At 37.0% G+C, this 21,517-nt stretch overlaps 1 protein-coding gene across 1 annotated transcript in view; it reads right to left on the reverse strand.

Moving 5' to 3' along the window:
- Positions 1 to 12,225: 12,225 nt before the first annotated feature.
- MALRD1 (MAM and LDL receptor class A domain containing 1) overlaps positions 12,226 to 21,517 on the reverse strand; it is a 590,643-nt gene continuing 581,351 nt past the window's right edge. Inside the window, exons 39-40 of the mRNA XM_012931979.2 lie at positions 15,339 to 15,414; positions 12,226 to 12,306 (exon numbers count right to left, since the gene is read on the reverse strand). Coding sequence (XP_012787433.2) covers positions 12,226 to 12,306; positions 15,339 to 15,414 — 157 coding nt within the window. The remainder of the gene's footprint in view (positions 12,307 to 15,338; positions 15,415 to 21,517) is intronic.

Below are 21,517 nucleotides of genomic sequence, written 5' to 3' on the forward strand. Positions count from 1 at the left end.
TAAAGTTTAAAAGCATTTTGTTCTAAATAATAAGATGACTTCTATGTTCCATTCTGCTCCTTGGGAAAAATAATAACTTGCATTATAAAATCACCTTGGCCTCATCGTTCAAAATATGCCATCAAAAATCTACAGGCAGTATGAAGCACTCCAGGCAATAGGAGAAAATTTAAATGTAGCTAATGGAAAGAAAGAACACTATTTATTCCTAATAAAGTTTATTTCATTTTACTTAGTAATTGTTTGCTGTTTTGGATCCAAAAGCCAGAGGTAAGGTAGAATATTTGTCTCTAAAGCAAATGCAAACATAAGACCATTTACTTCCAACAAATGTAAAAAGTTTGCTGTATTTTAGCTTCCAAATTAGTTATTGCTGTAGTATGAATTATAGAAGCGGAGCAAATGCAGACCCTTACCTTGTCTCAGTTAGTCCCTATACATTCTACATTTGGGCTTCTCTGCATTGAAATGAGCAGTGACAGGGTGGAGTTTTGAAATCTTTTTCCATTCCTCTTTCTTTCTTTTCAGTTCAGCATCTAGATGATGCTATAGATGAAAGATTTTTCAAACATAGCAACGTGCTTATTGTCTTTTGAGTCATGGTATGAAGGAGAGTGACTAAGAGAAACAAAAATGTTTGGAGCAGCTACAATAGTACCTGTTATGCATCAATCATAGAAGGACGAGCTGATTGTGCAGAATTGATATGTACTTATTGCAGAAGCTTTTTCTGCAAGTGGAGATAGAAATAATCACCAGGAGGCAAGCTTTCCTGAAAAAGAGTTCCATCTCTTTTTCTGAATGCATTTTCAGACCAACCATTCAGTGGTTGGTTAACATAAGACATATCAAACGAGTAATTCAATATTAAAGAATTGGCTTTAATTATTGTGGAAGTACTAAATGACCAATCATTGAAATGTATAATACCAAGCACCGAACTGACAGTTGTTTGAATTAGAAATTCTATATTTTCAATTTAATGTCCGGCAATCACTTTTAGTGTGGAGAAATGTAAATGCTTCAGGGATCTGCAGATGGGCATCTACCAAATAGGTGTTCATTAAGAGCAAATCATCTAGTGCTATTCAGAATCTCGAAATTCACTTTCATAAATCTCTCAGTCCTGCAACTCCTACGTGGTTTTGTATTATTTTTCTAGTCTCCATGCTTAAAACATAGGATTGTTGGCACTGTTTTCTTCTGCTGACATGACTTTTAGCAAAAAATATCAAACATATCACTAAAGCTTAATTTGTCCATGTATTTCTGATTACTATGTACTTCAGCAAACCTCCTTCCAAAAACATTTCAGGGTCTTCTCTTAATAAAACATTTCCAGGGCATTCATTTTCTAGGACACAAAATGTTAAAAACTTGATTTATTTGTTAAAAAATTTTAAAACATTTTGTAAGCTACTCTGAAACATTTTATACCTTGTGCAGTTGTATTTTTGGTGGAGGGTGGGAATGGAGTGGGCTCCAAAACAGTGCTCAGGGGACCAGGATCCTCTACCAGGCCATTCAGGGATTGCCTGATTCTCAGACATCCAGGCCAGTGTTTCAATATCAGTGCCAGAGGATACAATGCTGCTCAAGCTTTGTAGTCCAGAAATCCCTGGAGGCACCTTGAAGGTGTCAGGTCTCCAGGGCCACTCCAGGGCTGTCCCCAGGATGTTCAGGAAACTACGTGATATTGGGTATCTGCCAAACACCTATGTCCATTAAGAGCAAATCCTCTCATGCTATTCAGAATCTTGTCAACTACAATTACAAGGCATGCACCTTTACCGTTGCACTCTCTCTCTACCCCCCTTAATTGTCACATTACTAAGGACATTAATTTATCATTTTATTAGTAAGAAAAAAAGTTTTTGTGAGATGTTGTTTTTCGGAAGCTCTATAAGATCCTTGATTTTTCTATTTTCTGTAAAATTCTGCCTTGAGACTGGCCCCTCGAGTCCACATGGCAGAATTACCTGAATCTAAGAACTGTGCAGCCAGGAGAACGTGACCTGGGGAGGTGACGGCTAGGATGACACCTGCTATCATTGCTCAGGTATGCTGGTACGACAGGTGTCTACTTCCCAAAATGACCATTTCAGAGCTGTCAAAATTAGACTTGAATACACTGATCAAGAGTGGCCCAGGAAAAGATGGAGGCCTCAATCTTGTGATAAAAATTTCAATGATAATCTCTTTTTCATCTATCATTTTAGGCACACATCTGTATCATTAGCTATATACTGGTACTCATATCATTCCTGTACATCTAAATCTATATTATTCTTTTGAGCCTAGATTTATATCAATAATTTATCTGAAAAATTATTGAAAATTTCTCTATTGAATTGCATATATTCTGAATCGAGGCACTTACCATTTATCTTCATATTATGTAATACCTATTTATAGACATATTCTAGAATTACATGTAAGAGAGTGTGAATTACCTACCTGTTCAGAATTCATGTGATTTAAATGAATAACTTTTCTCCTTATACAACTGAGACATCATTACTAATTTATTAACATAAATAATTTTCATTATTTATTTTCATGTTTTTAGGATGTAGAACTCTATAATTCTTTAATGCTTTAATATGACATTCAATACCCTCCATTTCTGGAAAGTTGTTACCATGTACATGTAGATCACAAATATTACTGAGACCTTTATTTTACTTGTCTCCAAGTTTTTTGTTTTATCTTGTTTATTTTGAGTTTTAGTTTTGGGGCCCCACCTAGCAATATTGAGGGCTTACTTCTGGCTTTGTGTTTTATATCACTCTTGTCAGGACTTGGGGGAACATATATGGAGTGTAGACCAAACTTGTGTTGACTACATGCAAGGTAAATCTCCTACCACTGTACTATTGCTATAACCCTGTCAGCCAATTCTTAATAACTTCTCATTACTATTCTTTATGAACAAATCATGGCAAAAAAGATTAAAATCACCACCTCATACTGTAGGTCCCCTAGGACAATGTTCAGATAGAATATTTTTATTCTCCAAAATTCACCTAGTAGATGTTCTAGCCCATAACAAGGTGGTGTTTGGAGATGAGTCCCTTGGATAGTAATTAGGTTTAGATGAGGCCAAGAGGGCGGGGAAAGACTGGGGAGAGTGTGCTTTCTCCACTTACTTCCTGCACAAAGAAGAGTTCCGAAATGAGCCCACCTGGAGATGAGCCTAAAGAGCTGGCTATTAGCCAAGAGAAATCTGCCTATGAAATCAACTTTACTCACACTTTGTCCTTGCACTTACCTGTCTCGAGAACTGGAAGAGACGCATTTTTGTTATCAGCGACCCAGTCTGAGGCATCTTTGATATGGCCCCATCTTTGATATGGAGTTGACTAACGCCAGACCCAGTCTATGCTTCAGCTAGTCTTCTGTAGTCGTGAGCAACTGAAACTAAGGCTGATAAACTGAAGCAAGAAAAAGGGGCATACTGGGAAGAGAGCTGGGAGCTCAAAAACGGTTAAAACCTTCTATGCAGGTCAGTGAAAATCTGTGAAGACATTTTCCTAAAGTTTCTTTGAGCCTTGTAGAGGCAGGAGCAAGAGCCCCGTCATTCTGGGCATTTCCATCTGTGGTCTCAGTTCCGACTTCAGTCCAACTGCCTTCACTACTCATGAGTCTTTGCTTAAGATGCAAATTCCCACCGGAGATCCAAGTAATTGGATTTACTTGGACTTGGTGAAATATGAATCAGGATTTTTGTATCAATTTTCCTAAGTCACACGAATGAAAATCTGTACTTTGTTGTCTTAAGCTTTCACTCACTGGATAAAGCATAATTGAAAACTGTAGTGAAGTTTAGAATCACTTGAGTTGCATAGACAGTAGTTTCTAGAAGACTTTCTTTTGAAGTCATCTGTGCTTTTCAGTTTCTCTGTTCCTTCATAGTAATGAACCCATGTTTTCTATCATCTTGAGTCAATTTTTAGAATTAATTTCATTACAAAATAACTCATTTTATCTAGATTTTTAATTTTTTATCCTTAAGTTTTTTATGAAAAAATGTTTTTATTCTCTACCCCCAAGGTTATTTAAAAAATATGGGCAAGTGTAGGAATTTAGATTGGGAAATTAGCTTATATTATTGTGCTGAGAGGTGGGTGGGTGGGGAGCTGGGTATTGTCTCAGGTGAGAACAGGCTTATTCACTGTTCCTGGTGTGTGGCAATGGCCGAAAGCTGGATATTCAGTTTTGTAGCATCGAATAAGAGAAATCACTTCAAACTGTAATTATAGTGTACCCAGTTTTATTGAGATGTATGATATTAATGTGTAATTAATATTGCATAATGAATGATTTAATTAAAGATCTGTTAACCATATATATTATTAAATTATCACAGTAAGTTTCCTTGATGTCATCATTTTTAGAACTAATTAAATAGATTGGTTTAGTTTTTGTTTGTGAGAATATTTAAAATGTATTCTCTTAGTAACGTTAACTGTACAATACAGTATTTATTTATTTATTTATTTATTTTTGCTTTTTGGTCATCCCTGGCATTGCACAGAGGTTACTCCTGGCTCTGCACTCAGGAATTACTCCTGGTGGTGTTCAGGGGACCATAAGGGATGCTGGGAATCGAACCAGGGTCGGCTGCATGCAAGGCAAACGCCCTACCTTCTGTGCTATTACTCCAGCCCCAATACAATATTGTTTCATCAAGCTGTGCAGTAGACTTCCAAAATGTATTTATCTCATAACTGTAACTTTTCTGTCTTTTCATCTAAAATATATTATTGATACATAATGAGTATATTTGTGTTCATGACTATTATTTGACTATTATTTTTATAAAACTTTCCTGTACTGTGATGTCTTTGATCACAAATGTGTTTGAATCAAAATTATGCTATGCTCAATGTGTTGATATGTATTAACTCTTTTTCTGCTCTCTGGATGTGAATAAATTTGGTATTATATTTCCTGAGTGACTACAAAATTTTTTAGTGAATCTCATGAATCTAGATTTTTATTGAAGAAAATGATTGATTTTGGGTATATGATTACTTACTTTTATTTTTCTTCTTATATTTTTTAAGAAAATTTTATTTTTGCAAGAATTTATTTCCTTTACAGTTTGATATATTTCTCTTTTTGTGGGTTTTTTGTTGTCATTGCTGTGTTGATGTTTTTCTACTTTTAGAGGAAAGCGTCCTCATTATCCTTTCAGAAGTTCCTAAACTTATTAGACTTACCATTCCCCTTTTAGAAAACAAAATTAATCACTGTTCCCTTGTAATCTACCTTCTTTAAGCAACAAACAGAAAATATTCCTCATCTTCAAGGGCTAGTACAGCCCCGGTAGATCATCTCAGTGGCCACTGATGTCCGGTATAACCCACTTAAAGAAACACAACATTGTAAGAGCTTTGACTATATATATATATATGTATACGTATACATATATATATATGTATATATATATGTATATATATTAGGCTTTGAAATTTTATTCTTTGGTTTTTATTACTCATTTTATCTTTTCTCTCATCAAACTTTTATATTTTTTCTTTCATTCATGATTTCTTCTTTCAAAGAACCAACAACTATCAATTCACTTCATTTTATATGATTTTGGTTTTATTAATTTCATACCTTATATCACTGTATCACTGTCATCCCGTTGTTCATCAATTTATTCGAGCGGGCACCAGGAACGTCTCCATTCGTTCCAGCCCTGAGATTTTAGCAGCCTCTCCATACTTGTTTTCCCCAAAGATTGGAGACTCTTCTCAGGGTCAAGGGATAAAACCTGTTATGTTACTGTATCTGGCATATCGAATACGCCACAGGGAGCTTGCCAGGCTCTTCTGTGCAGACGGGATACACTCAGTAGCATGCCAGGCTCTCCGAGAGGTTGCATATATATATATATATGTATATATATGTATATATTTCTCTTTATGGTGATTTGTCACATGGCTGCTCATGTGTGAGGCTCGGCCCAAGTGTGTGGGAACAAAAATTAAATTCTTCAAAATTTAAATCAGTGGTCAAGAAGAATTGTATAGTGAGTGCAGGAGAAAATCTTTTTTTCAGACAAGCTGAGCTATTGTTCAGCTATGATTTTTTGTTTGTTATAGTAAAATATGACATTTTGTTTACAAATTTACTTTTTAGTTAGCAGAGTTATTTGATAACTGTATACGTAATTTCTTGTAACCCCTTCACAAGGATGCCTGCCAATCATGAAGTAAAATAGACACAATGGCTTAGGATCCACAAGAGTGACTTGGTTAATGAACAATACTTGATTCCTTTGTGTAATCACTTTTTCTCTCTTCTATATCAATGCTTGCTTCAGTGTGCTACATAAATTTACTGGGTGCCAGGATATAGGCCTGGTGAGTTAAACTAATTTTGTAGGTGCTTATTAAAATAAAAGGTGGGCCAGGATGTGGTCTTACCTAATCAAAAGCCTGTGCCTCTGCGGGGAGGCTGCTGCTCTTGCCTGGCAGGACAGCCCGCCAGCTGGTGTGAATACACACTTCCAAATCTTATTTGATTCTCCATGTCTCCTTTGATTATGACCCCAAAACTTTGAAGCTCATGTGGGATTTGATGGTGGACCCCAGCACATCAGGTCCCCGGGACAGCTGCAGAGATTCTTCAAAGGACCACTTTGCCTGTGCTTTGTTCAAACCTTTGCCCAGTTGCCCAAGGTGTCAGCTGAACTATATATATGGTATGTACCTTATATACCAGAAGAAATTGGAGTGACACCAATGTAGAGAAAAATAGTAACGTTTTAGTATCAAGGGGAGGATCAGAGTACTATGTAAGAAGCAGCTGCTTTATGTACAGTGTTTGCTGAATTTTTGCCCACCTTTCACTGAAAATATTTAAAATAGTTGAACAAGTTGATGCAAAATGTAATTATTCCACAGTGTTATGATTTGTTTTTGTCTCTACCCATTAGCTTATTCTTAGTAATAGATGAAACAGCTGCTTAATATCTGTTGTGAAATAAAAAGCAACTAGGTAGATAAACTATATTTATTACTCCTCATCTATTATATTGGAGTTTCTTTTTGGTAGGGGGGTGGGCACACTGGGCAATGTCGGATGTTACTCCTGGCTCTAAACTTAGGAATTACACCAGGCGGTGCTTGAGGGACCATATGCCATACCAGGGATCAAACCTGGGTTGGCCACAAGCAAGTCAAGCATTGTAATATTGCTTGGGTCCCAAGATTGGCATTTCTTTTATTGGCTCAAGTTATGTTTTACTAACTTCACTTCAGTTTGCCTGTTTTATGGATTAATTTCTTGGTAACACAACTCTAGAAAACAACTTTATAAAACTCCAAGGAAACTGTCTTAATAGCACCCAGAAAGCGGCCTAAATAAATATTTTTAAAATTGTGAAAGATTTCGATTCATTATTTCTTTCAAATTCTGGAGAAGAAAAGCTACTCTATAAAATATTTAACTTTCTCTGAATGTTCAATGACATGTATCAGTGTGAATTTCTAGTTGGATCCTTAAGGATTGCAAGCATTTACTTGTTTTATTCATTATTTACTGATTTATAGTTAAATAATTTCTAAATTCAAGATATAGCATGTACCAAGTTTAACTGAAATTCCCAGAGAGAGTACTTATAGAAAAGGATACCTTTCCACTGAACATCAGATGAAGAGAAGGATCTTAAGCTTGATAATTTATTATTTTAGATGTTAACCCTTGACTCGCTTATATACATGTTTGTAATGAAATACAAAACATTTTGCAGTTTGATACAAAAAAAGCAGAATTAACTCTATGCACCACCAATTCAAGTGGATTATACACTTGAAAGCTTATGTTTTAAAAGATATTTAAGTAAATAATTTTTAGTTTAAAAATACTTTAAAAATATTTACTTTTACTAGTTTTTAGTTTTTTTGAATGATATTTCATACTAATTATTGGTGTGGGAACTTTAGTGTGGCTTACCTAAAGTCTATGTCCTTAATGCAAAACAGAAGCAGTTATCACTCCAGGGATTCATGAATCCTTGGTATTCAGCATGATAAATGTAAAAATGACAGTCAAAATGATGTCCCCCTTAAGTTACTAAAGTACTAAAATACATAAATCCAAACCTGTGCGGCTGCTAGTGTGGCCTCTCGACCTCATATCTCTTCATTCTCAGCAATGGAAAACAAATTATCAAATGCTTTCTTTTCAGCAGGTCGACTTTAGGGGGGAGAAACTCCAAATCAATAATAGTGAGTTTTTTGTTGAAATATTGAATGTAATCAAAGTAAAGTGAAAGTAAAGTGAAATCTACCAGTTACACATGCGGGGTGGGGGGCTGGGGAGGTGGGGGGTGGGGGGAGGTTTACTGTGATTCTTGGTGGTAGAATATGTGCACTGGTGAAGGGATGGGTGTTTGCGCACTGTATAACTGAGACTTAAACCTGAAAGCTTTGTAACTTTCCACATGCTGATTCAATGAAAGAATAAATTTAAAAAAAAGAAAAATTGATCCCTGAAAACTTGTTTTAAGTAATTAATAATGTGGTCAAATCCATATTAATTATGCTCATTCTTTCCAATATCACTAATCAAGTTATAAAATAAAAGATTCTGTTCTCATTTATGAAAAAATGAAGTCCCCTTTCTTCTGTATTGTTTTCACAATGTCATCTAAATAATAGAATGGTTATTTAATGCACTATTAAATATAATTCCTGACCAAATGTATTTGCTAGTCTGTTTATACCTTAGTGCACCTTGATTCACTAGAAGTTTATTCTTTTTCTTTTGGCAACACACTTGGCAGTGCTCAGGGCTTCTGGTGGGGCTCAGCCACCATATGTGATGCTGGGGATCAAACTGGGTCCACAGCATGAAAGATAAGAGCTTTATCTGTTGTACTCCAGCCCTGTAATTTATCCCTAAGCCAAACATATTCTGATTTCTAATTAATATGTACAGAGAAATATTCTTAGTGTTTACAGAGTTATAGAGATGACGGCTATGCTGTTTTCCCAATATTCCAATATTGCAGTTTCCCAGAATGGGTGACACTGGCCCCCCGGGAGGGTCACTAAGGAACCAGTAGTCCCATTTGCAATTGGGGGCACTTTCTGCTCTCTTAAGAAAGTAGATTTCTGGGGGAGGAGGGAGCAGAACACTAAATAATTTTTTATTTTTCCTGAAAAGGGGTAATAGACTAAATGAGTTTGGGGACACTGAAAATCATGCTCTTGCTGAGTGAGTGTCATGTGATAACAATGTGCTCTGCTGTCGAATGGAGTGATCGCCACACAGCATGACTGTGGGTCAGTCACACTGACTGTGGGGCATTTGAAATGTGGCGTATGCAACAGTGGAATGACATTTTTAACTTAATTTTAACATTTAATTTTCATGTATTGGCTTATTACATACAGTATGCCTTACTACCATACTGTAGAGCATTATCTTTAGTTAATTGAGCTAAAATATATAAAGTCAATGGCAGTATCAGGCAGACAATCAATACATATTACAGCTTGTTGATGTTCTTATCAATTACTATAAGCTTAGTGTATATTTTGGGAAACAAAATTTTAGTCACATGAATGCAGTTGATAAGTCACTGTGATAATGAATACATTATGCTTTTACCAGATCTTTAAAAATATATATTTATTAACTAATTATTTGTTCTGTGTAAAACTTGAGACTATTTTCTATAACTAAAATTGTTAAAGAATTTTTTGACTCAGCAATTCCTATCCCTTTTTCCTTCCTTGCCTGTCTTTATATCACAGTAGTGCATATTTGTACTCAGATCAAATGTTGTCAAGGAATAATGATGCAAATAAAAATGAATTTGTTTCTGAAATTTATATCAAATTATAAAAATAGCAAAGGTACTTATCTAAAAAGTTGATAAGAGAATTCAATTTCATTTTTTTATTATTTTGTTTTCATATACTTATCATGTATATCTGTAAGTCCTCACAAAATATTTGATTTATACATTTGGAGACATATAATGTGCATGTGAAGAACATTTTAGAGACTTAAGTGATCCCAAATTTCTAGTTTGTTGATTTTCTGTCAGTGTTCTTAATCTGAAGTTACTTATGTGTCATGAATTCCTGTCATATTACCATGAAATAAGCCAATTTAATCACTGGATAATCATCTTTTTTTGTAAGAGACTAAACTTTTCTCACTTTTTTTTGTGTAGTAGTTTTGTGGTCTTTACCACAAATTGTTTGTGAATTTTAGCTCATTACTTCTTTAGGAAAACTATAAACTTTAGTAAAGATTAACAACTGACTTTTTTCTTGCATCTTTTATCCATGACCAAAACCTATGGTGCTAATATGAAAGCAGCAGTAAGAAAAAAGACATTTTATAATGAATGAAGTTAGGCTATACTTAGTGGATTTTAAAAAGTTACCTCATAATATTTGAGATTAATTAAAGATTAATAAAAAACAATGTTCTCTTTATTCTCAAAAAAGGCATTAGTAATGGTAGTGAAACTTACATGTGTACCATTAAATGTACATCTGAACATAGAAATATCCCAAATGGTCATGTCACAGTGACTCCTAACTTTTATCTCCCTCTTTATAACCCCCTGGAAAAGACTCTCTACAGATTGCTAAGCACAGTCTATTCAGATGCAGTAGAGTGCTGAGCTATCTGACAAAAAAGAGAAACATTTCCCTTTACTATATGGAGCAGATGTTTACTATCTATGTTCTCTTCACCTGCCCAACTATAATCCAATTTTTCCCCATGTGTTTACCCCCATATATTTGAACTTCAGAGCTCTAAGCTCAGCCCCAGGGTATAAAGAAGAGTCTCTGCCAGTCATGGCTATAAGGGTCTCATTTCCTTGGAAGAACTTGGCTTGGTGCAGGATCCATGTCTTTCATGGCTAACAAGAAGAGTGCTCTTGCTTCCAGAGTATGTGGGTGGTGTTTTCTGCACAGGAAAGAGTGACACAAAGGAACAGAAATGGTCTCTTTCTGTTCTGGACTTGACTTAATATGACCATTGGGGCTGGAACGATAGCACAGTGGGTAGGGTGTTTGCCTTGTACTCGGCCAACCCAGGTTCGATTTCCAGCATCCCATATTGTCCCCCAAGCCAGTGCATGAGCCAGGAGTAACTGCCCAGTGTGACCCAAAAGCAAAAACAAAACAAAACAAAACAAAAAAAGCCTGCTTGGTCCTCTTCCCACCTGGAGCTAGCTTGAGAACACAGCACAGGAATTGAACAGCATAGTAATCATTGTTACTTTGATTTAGATTTGGTGAAAACATTCAACATATTTAATGAAATAGAAAGTAATAGAAATAGAAAATAGAAAACAGAGTACTCACCAAGATCATACTGCTGTATGCGTAATAATCAATAAGCTGATCTATCTCCCAGTTTTTGAATACTCTACTTTAATTTTTATTTTAGGCTTAAAACTGCTTACTTTAAACATCTTAGCATTTTATATAGGGCAGCTACATGCAAGGCAAGCACCCTACCTTGTGCTTGACATGATAAGGGCAAATGATAAATTATCACTTCAGCACTAATTATATGTCTTTATTAAGATAATTGTGAAGTGGTTTGAAAGACAGGAGCATAGGATTACATCACAGCTTTTCTAAGATGCAGAAATAAGTTTTACTTGTGGTTGTGCTGACTAGGAGATATTAGAATTTGTCCATTCCTACTAGTTTTTAAATTCTAAGTTCACCTTTGTTTCTAAAGATAGAAATAAGCCTTTTAAAAATTCTTCAAGGGCTGGAGAGACTGTGTAGTGGGTCCATGTTAGCTCAGCATGTAGTTGACCTGGGTTTGACCCCTGATATCCCATATGGTCCCCCAGGTAGCGCCAGGAGTGATTACTGAGTGCAGAGCCAGGAGTAATTTCTGAGCATTTCTGGGTGTTGCCACAAGATAAACAAACCAAAAAACCTACTTCATAATGTAGGACATAGAACAATTTGATTAATCAAAAAAGTAACAAAAGTCAAACAAAACAAGAAACTTTAGAACTTTTTACTCATGTGTATTTTAATGACGATCAAGTTTTGGTTTATATTTGGCACGTTCTATATATTTCATTAAAATATAAATATAACAATTACACTAGAATTTTGAAACCCTTTTATCATTGTACAAGATGAATTTCTTGTTTCCAGACACTGTAATTTTGCATAAATGACACATACTAGATGGTATTTGACATTGGTGATTCTATTTGAGATGACTAGATATGGTCTCCAGGCCTCCTGATGATCTGCCATATAGTGGATTTGAGAAGGAGTATACAGAATTCTAAAGAAAAAGACATCAAGAAGGTTAGAATTCTAGGCATTAAAATTAGAGACTTCTGACAATATCAGGTAGAAAGAAGGCTGTCAATTTACATCAAGTTTCTACTGCAGTCATAAGTAGGAAATCCTGACTTTCCTGTCTATACCTCCATTTCAGTGGCTTGAGTCATTGAGATCCCAGCCTAGGGTTGATGTAGTGTGTGCTCTGGGTTCTCTGGACAGAGAAGCTACTGCCCCATCTTCACCTGGAATGTGAAAAGGTGATGGCCACTATCCTGACTGCATCATTCCTTGGTGCTAGTATCTCTAAGTCTGCTATATTGATTACAGTGAAGTTAAATTAGACAAAACATATGTAACTTTTAAAACCCAAAGTCATCAAATTTGGAGAAGTAGAGTTCAGAGTTTATCGAAAAATGTAAAATCTGAGAATTCTATAGAGCAAAAAAGTGATTGCTTTAAATAAGTGCACTCAAAAACTGGAGAAAAATGATATCTAACAGATTAAAGAGACGGAAGAGTCATCTACGAATTTAGATGTACAGACTTTATATGGAGGTAGAGTTTTAAAATATGGTAACAATAAAAAAATCCAATACATATTTATAAGACAATCAAAGTATAGTGACTGAGTATTTGAGAGTATCAAGGGGCTATAGTTCATATTTTTTGCTCAATACTGTGGTATATATGTCTGGATATATATGCCCTTATATTTTCATGATACAACTGAAATCTTTACAGCTGAAAGTACATAATGCCTGCGATTTTATTAAAAACACTTTGATGGACATCAAGAAGGATACTTAAAGTAAACCATGGGCTTTGAATGATAATGCTGTTAGTATATATACTTTTACCTGTTACATCAAATGTACCATTTTTGTTTTCAGCAGAAAGCACTAAAGTGAGAACTTTGTGGCTTCTGTTCAATGTCCATCCAAAACTAAAAGTGATCTCAAGTAAATATAGTCTGCTTAGAAAGACCACCACTCTGGTAGGGGACATTTGGAAATGATAGCTAAAGAGATGAGACAAATGTGACCCTGGGTTGAAAAGGGTTAAAGCTAGCTAATAGGTATATGTTAGCTCACTCTTCTCTTAATTTCTAACTCACAAAATTTTCTCTGAGTGTTCAGAATTTTTCATAAACTGTTTCTTTGTGATAATGTCAGCTAAGACAGTAATAGTGTAATTAACAAAAAATCATTTGCTTCTGAAATCAAACAATCCCCAAAGTCAGGACTGTGACAAAATTTTGTAACGGAGAGGGAAAGAAGTGTGGAAAAGAGATAATTTTTCTTTTACTAGAATGAAAGTAAAAAGAGATTGCTTTCAAGGTTCACTGATGAGAGGCACCAATTTAAATGTGTTGAAGAGTCGGAAAATGTCTGAAGAGCATTTTAAATGGTGGCTCTTTTATATGGACCCTCTCTCCTATTCTTACAAAACCCTCTTCCCACTAGGAAGTCAAGCAACTTCTTAGCAACTTTGTAGTTACTATCACTTGGAGATGTTAATATAAAACATTCCAAACCAAAACCACATCACTTTCATTCTTATATCATTTTTTGTCTTTCAACTACTGAAAGTGAAAATAAAGAAAGGATAAAAAGGTCTTTTAAATATAAAAACTGAACACAAGGAGGTAACAGATAAAGTGTCAATGATAAATCACATATCTTGCCGAATGAGGTCATAGGTTTGACCCCACTCCTGGGCACTGCCACACAGCAATAAAAATGATGAAAATAAGTTTATGTTACATATTTCTACCTCATTCAAAAGATATATTTGCTTCTTAAATATGCATTTATTTATGGGTTGTCTATTGAGTAGGGGTATGCTTTCATTTTTAGAATGTCTTGTTTATTTGACAAATCAGTTAGATTAATTCTATCTGGGCTCTGGGAAATACTTTGCTCCATGTTTTCATTCTTATCTAAACTGCATGTTTGTTTCCTCATTTTGAAGAAAATATAGAAATTGAAAAGTCAATGACTGTGCTAGACTTTAACCAAAAAATATCCCCAAACCCAGGAAGTACTAGAAACTGCGATTGGACACCATGTTATCCATTTTTCTTCAATAGCAATAACACACATTTGTGACCTATTTTCATTTTAAAATGTAGGAGCAAACGAAGACATCGCATTTCTATATGCCCCCTGTGATAAGGAAACTAATGGGATTGGATATTTCTAAAATCAGATCTCAGAAAACTTTTATAAATTGAAGTAATGTCATAGATAATTCTATTTCATACCCAAACGAGTACTCACATGATCTATTTATGAAGACATGAGAGTAATGGGTCAGAGTGACAGTACAGTGAGTAGGCCACTTGCCTTTCACATGGATGACCCGGGTTTGATCCCTGGTACCCACTATTCCCTCGATCCCTGCCAGGCGTGATCATTGAGTATAAAGCCAGGAGAAAGTCTTTGAGCACAGCTAGGTGTGGCCCCAAACCAAAAAATCAAAACAAACAAAAAGCATGGGAGAATTTGCTGGTCATCCCTCCAGTCTGTTGCTTATTGCACAGATAGGGAGCCCTCAGGAGGCCAAGAAAAACATAATGCACTGAGGTCCCCTTCCTTCCTCTGGGTGATCAGGCCTTGGCCCTCACTGCTCACATCTAAATTTAGAGAGCACACAGTGCTCTCTCCCCTTTTGTCTTTTGAGAAGAAAATAGAAAAAGAGTCAATGAGCAGTTACTGTGAATAGCTGACTAATACTTTGTGGGTTAAGCTGATATTTTCCAGATTGTCGGTTCTCCTTGCCTAGGAACAGTGACCACAAAGCCATTTAACAGTGCACTGGTTTTATAAGCAAACTGAAACTGGGATGGCAGGGGAGATTCTCACTGCGCATTTAAAGAGAATGGAACGTCTTCCCATCCCCAAGTGAATTTGCTCTACCAACATTCCCCTTGGCCTCCGTAGGAAAACATGCCCAAACATCCCTGTGGTTGCTTGTGTCTGCATGTGTGCTGGTGCCTATGAAGCAAGACAGTTTGCTATCAACACTCACCTCTGTTTTCTCCGAGTTGTTCCAATTCCCATAAACTGGATTTTCGAAGGCACAGTTAACGGTTTCTTTAGTTTTTCTTAAAGCACACAGGAACAAAAAAAAAGTATTTAAATATAACTACATTTTCAGGATATTAGCTGGTAGAAGTTTTTGAGAGACACACAGTCTAGCCAGTGTACTTATTCTTTATGAATGCATTACCATAAGTTTTTTTTTAACGACATTAAGACAACCACATTTTTTTAATAAATTTATTTATTTTTAATTAATGAATCACCATGAGGGTACAGTTACGGATTTATACACATCTGTGCTTATGCTTCCCCCATACAAAGTTCGGGAACCCATCCCTTCACCAGTGCCCATACTCCACCACCAGTAAATCCAGCATCCCTCCCATCCTCCCCAATCCCATCTCCCCCCACCCCACCCTGTCACTGTGGCAGGGCATTCCCTTCTGTTCTCTCCCTCTAATTAGCTATTGTGGTTTGCAATAAAGGTGTTGAGTGGCCACTGTGCTCAGTCTCTAGCCCTCATTCAGCCCGCAACTCCCTTCTCCCACATGGCCTTCGACTACATTATAGTTGGTGATCCCTTCTCTGAGTTGCCCTTTCCCCAGAATGTGAGGCCAGCCTCCTAGCCATGGAGTCAACCTCCTGGTAGTTGTTTCTACAATTCTTGGGTGTTAGTCTCCCACTCTGTTATTCTATATGTCATAGATGAGTGCAATCTTTCTATGTCTGTCTCTCTCTTTCTGACTCATTTCACTTAGCATGAAACTTTTCATGCCGATCCACTTAAATAAAAAATTTGTGACCTCCTTTTTTCTAACAGCTGCATAGTATTCCATTGTATAGATGTACCAAAGTTTCCTCAACCAGTCATCCATTCTAGGGCATTCGGGTTGTTTCCAGATTCTGGCTATTGTAAACAGTGCTGCGATGAACATACATGTGCATATGCCATTTCGATTATACTTTTTTGCCTCTCTGGGATATATTCCCAGCAGTGGTATTGCTGGGTCAAATGGGAGCTCAATTTCTAATTTTTTGAGAATCGTCCATATTGTTTTCCAGAAGGGCTGAACCAGTCGGCATTCCCACCAGCAGTGTAGAAGGGTCCCTTTCTCGCCACATCCTCTCCAACAGCGGTTGCTTTTGTTCTTTTGGATGTGCGCTAGTCTCTGTGGTGTGAGGTGGTATCTTGTGGTTGTTTTGATCTGCATCTCTCTGATGATTAGTGATGTAGAGCACTTTTTCATATGCCTTTTGGCCATTTGTATTTCTTCTTTGGTAAAGTTTCTGTTCATTTCTTCGCCCCATTTTTTGATGGGGTTGGATGTTTTCTTCTTGTAGAGTTCAACCAGTGCTTTATATACCATTGATATCAACCCCTTATCTGATGGGTATTGTGTAAATATCCTTTCCCATTCTGTGGATAGTCTTTGTATTCTGGTCACTGTATCTTTTGCGGTGCAGAAGCTTTTTAGTTTAATGTAGTCCCATTTGTTGATCTCTGTTTTTACTAGATTGCTTAGTTCTGAAGACAACCACATTTTTGAAAGCAATTTTAATTTGACTTTTGGATATTTAGATTCCAAGTGATCCAGAGAAATCAAAAGCACTTGCTGTTTTAAAAAACTTGACTTTTTTTAAGTGACCCTCAATGAATTTTATAATACTAAGTAAAAGTGGTATTAAGGAAAGTGCCAAAACACCGATGCTGAAAATTCTTTCTCAGTGGCAATGCCAAGGGATAGAGCACATGAATCAGTCTGATATTTTATTTTATTTTAGGGATAACGTCCCAAGCAGTGCTTAAGAGGCCTGGGGTCCACTGGCAGATCTTGGCCAACTGGTTGGGTTCAACGCAAGGATCTGAGGATATAGTGTTTTCAGGCTCTGTGGTGCCTGGGTTGCCCAAGACACCCCCGAGTGCTCAGAGGCTTTCAGGACTGCTCCCAGCAACACTCAGGCTCGGGGTCACGTGGTGATGGGAATCAGACCCAAGTTGGACATATGCGAGGTATGTACCCGAGCCTCTGTACTGACTCCTGGTCCCTAGTCTAACACTTTTTCTAAAAATATAAATTTATTTTTTAAATTGAATCATCATGAGATACTGTTACAAAGTTTTTGTGATCGGGTTTCAGTCATGCATGTTCCCATACCCATCCCTTCACCAGTGTACATTTTCCACCACCAATATCCCCCATATCCCTCCTGCCACCCCACCCCCCAGCCTGCTGCCGTGTCAGGCACCTTTCTCCTTTCTCCTCTCTCTCTCTCTCTCTCTCTCTCTCTCTCTCTCTCTCTCTCTCTCTCTCTCTCTCTCTCTCTCTCGCTCTCGCTCTAGCTCTATTTTTCGGGTATTATGATTTGCAATACAGAATCTGGTAGGCAATCATGTTTGGTTCTTTACCCACTTGCAACACACATCTTCAGAGTAATCTCTTCCAACCATCATTGCCATAATGGTCCCTTCTCTGTCCCAGCTTCCGTCTCCCACAGCCCTGAGGCAGCCCTCCAACTGTGAACCAATTCTCCTGGCCCTTGTGTCTACTGTCCTTGAGTGTTAATCTCATACTATGTTGTTGTTTTCTATTTTTATATTTCACAAATGAGTGCAGTCATTCTATGCCTGTTCCTCTCCTTCTTAGTCTAACCCTTTAGACAGCAAATTAGAGATTGAGTGTTTTGAAGCAATCATTATAATAGTTTTTCCCTCCTCTCAGACTGTAAAACAGATATGTCTGTGGCAATCACACATATTGATCTAGAACCACATAATTTACTATGATGAACTAGGCTCCATATTGATCACTTTCTTATTGTATTTTAATTACTTAAAGTCAAGTGATTCATTAGAAGACAACAACCCCACTTCCAACTGAAGGAGGGATAAAATGCCCATCACAAGAACAACTGCATGATATATAACCAAATAATGAAACACACACATTTCTTGAGTTGAACATGAAGTGTTGCTGGGGGGTGAGGGGGGTGGAGCCCTGTCAAGAGGCAGCCCTGACAGAGAGGGGAAGATTCCACTCTGTCCTGTTTGTTATCCCACAACTTTCCCAGTGACTGGGGAGCTCAGGACTCATAGTAGCCTGTGCGCTCCCCATTACCATGGGCGTTACGGTCCTGACTCCACCCAGTCAGTCCCTAGGTTCTTTGTCAACTCTCACAGGAAAGAAAACTAGCTCTATTCAGGAAAGAGTGAGAGAGGAAAGAGAGAACAAGATAGACACTGATAAAGTAGAAGAAACTTTCCACACTTTCTCAAGTTGACAAGTAGAAAACTGAATGGAGTGGCCCCAAACACTCAAGAAGTTGCATATACAGAGGATAGGTGTGAATGAATGACTTCGGGGTACAGTACATGAGACTTGTTTTTCAATTTTTTCAAACTCATGTTTTAATTGAGGCACTGTGATTTACAAAGTGTCTTAGAGGAGAATTTCAGGTGTCCAATGTTCCAACACCTATCCCACCGTCAGTGTCAGCTTCCCTGCATCATTGTTCACACGTTCTCTTCCAAACACAACTTGCCTCCTTAACAGGCACATTTGTAGGTTTGGTTGTTGTAGGAAGGATATCATGCTTAAGCACTGGGTCTGTCATTTAGATGCACCACACCTAGACACCACCAAATACCTGGGCATGCCCCACACTTGCCACCAGCAACGTAACTTACTGTCTTTATTGTACTTGTGTATTTTAAGTTATAAGCCTATTCTCATATAGATGTAATTGCACAATATTTATTCTTTGGTTCGGCATATTGGGACTGGAGAAATAGGGCAGTGGGTAGAGAATTTGCTCTGCTTACAGCTGGCTCAGGCTCCATCCCTGACATTCCAAATATTCCTCTGAGCACTGCCAGGAGTCATTCCTGAGTACAAATAAGGGAGTAAACCCTGGTCACTTCTGTGTGCCCCCACCTCAAAAAAGACAAGGATAATTGATATTTCAGCATGTATAAGAACTTTAATCAAATTTTATGGCTAAAAAAGATTCCACTATTATATATGCTGTTTTGTATAACCTTTCACATGTCAACAGGCACTTTGATTAGTTCCACAGTTATCTGTTGTGTACAAAGCAGGTATAAATAGTTGGAGAAATTTCCTTCTCTATTGAATAGATTGAAAACCCTTGTCAAAAAATCAATTGATTATGGGGGCTGCAAGATGGCTTGATAGCCTAAGGTACTTGCCCATCAAGTTTGAAATTCATATTTTTAAATCCATGTTCTCCTCACACTGAGTTTATCTCTACAGCCATGCCAGACTCCCTAGCAAGAAACATCCAGGCAGAGAGCTCAGACTTATGCCAAAGGCTAGTCTGAGGTCTGAGCTTAATCCCTGCTTATGCATCAAGGAGATCCTGCCTCAGGTCTCAGATGAGGGGGGAAAATCAATTGGTCATAGAAGTATGAATTTATATATGGGTTCTCAATTTCAGTTCACTTAAATATATAGATATTCACATGTCAACATGATATTTTTATTTGCTGTAGCTTCATGATAGGTTTGACCTCAGAAAAAGATTTCTCCAACCTTGTTCTGTTTAAATAACACTGTGACTCTAGTACAGCTGCAGTTCCACATGAATCTGAGAATTAGCATTTACATTTATGTAAAACAGCTGTTAAATGTATGCACTCAGTACAATACTTAAGTTTTGGAATCAACCTCGGTTCAAAGACTGATCAGTGCGTCATGAAGATGTAGTATATATATTCAAGGGAATTTCATATTCCTACACAGCTGTAGGAATATGAAATCATGCAATTTGTGTATAGAACTGGAAGATATCATGTTAAATGAAGTAAGTCAGAAGAAAAAAGAATAAACAGAATTATATCACTTATATGTGTTATTTAAAATTTATAACTGGATGAAGTAATGCAGTGTTTGAAAGGTGGGGGACAGGGTGCCTTGGTCAACCTTGGACCCATAGGGAAGAAAAAGGAAAGAAAGAGTGGAAGGGAAGGGGAGAAGTGGCAGATGAGAAGCAGTGGGGGCCAGCCAGGTCAGTGGATTCAGGTACATCAGGGTTATTAGGAATGATCGAGCCAAATACCCAAACCACAGAGTCAACAACACTGAAATCAAGACATCCAAACCTTAACAACCAAACTTAGGAAGGTGCCTTGTCCATAGAGCGGGCCAGTGAAGGGGAAATGGGAAGGAAACTAGGAACATTGGTGGAGGGAAGTTAACATGGTGGTGGGACCCATGCTGCAATGTTGTATGTCTAAAACTTACCTATGAATAACTTTGTAAATCACGATGTTACAATACAATTCTTTTAAAAAGAAAAAAAAGACTATTAGGGTTTTACTAGGGGTTGCCTTGAATCCACAGATGCTTTGCGTTGTATTCAGATTTTGACAATACCAGATTTTCTTATCAAGAAGCTCAAGTTGTCTTTATATTTGTTTGGTTTTCTTTAATTTATTTCAATAATGCTTTGTAATTTTAGTATAATTTTACAAGTCTTTAACCTCCCTGGTTAAATTTATTCCCAAGTATTTTATTCTTGTAGAGGCTATTGTCAATGTAATTGCTTCATTAATTTCTTATTCATCTCTTTCATGGTTACTGTTTAGCCGCATAACTTTATCTTGCAGCTTTGCTGAATCCATTTATTGGCTCTAGTAGCTTTCTTGTGGATTCTTTGGGATATTCTCTATGTACACAATCAAGTTATTTCTGAGTAGAGGTAATTTTATTTTATCCTTTTCAATTTTGATGGCTTTGATTTTTTTCTCTTCTGCAGTCCTTAGGTAAGGTTTCTTATAGATAAGCACATTCATCTCTAGCTTTGTGGGCTATAAAACGTGCACTTACATAAAATGAAATTATTATGCTAGAGAAAATTATTATGGCACTATTTGGGCAGTTTTAGGGTAGAATATGATTGCTGTTCGATGCCTCTTTAGATAAGCGAATAAACCTTTATTGAAGTTGAAAGAAAAACAGGGCAACAGTGAGCATAGGTGACTATCTTATTGTTGAATAATGGCTATCAGGGAATGACAGGCAAGAATGACAGGAACGGGGATGCGTGCCAACCAGATTCCATCCCTGGCACTGCAAGTTCCTGAGTATAGCTGGTGCAGCCCTACGCCGGCACAGCCAGGTACTCCAGAAATTCCTGGAACTGCAG

This window comes from Sorex araneus, chromosome 9 (genome assembly GCF_027595985.1).
Source record: "Sorex araneus isolate mSorAra2 chromosome 9, mSorAra2.pri, whole genome shotgun sequence".
Classification (NCBI taxonomy): domain Eukaryota; kingdom Metazoa; phylum Chordata; class Mammalia; order Eulipotyphla; family Soricidae; genus Sorex; species Sorex araneus.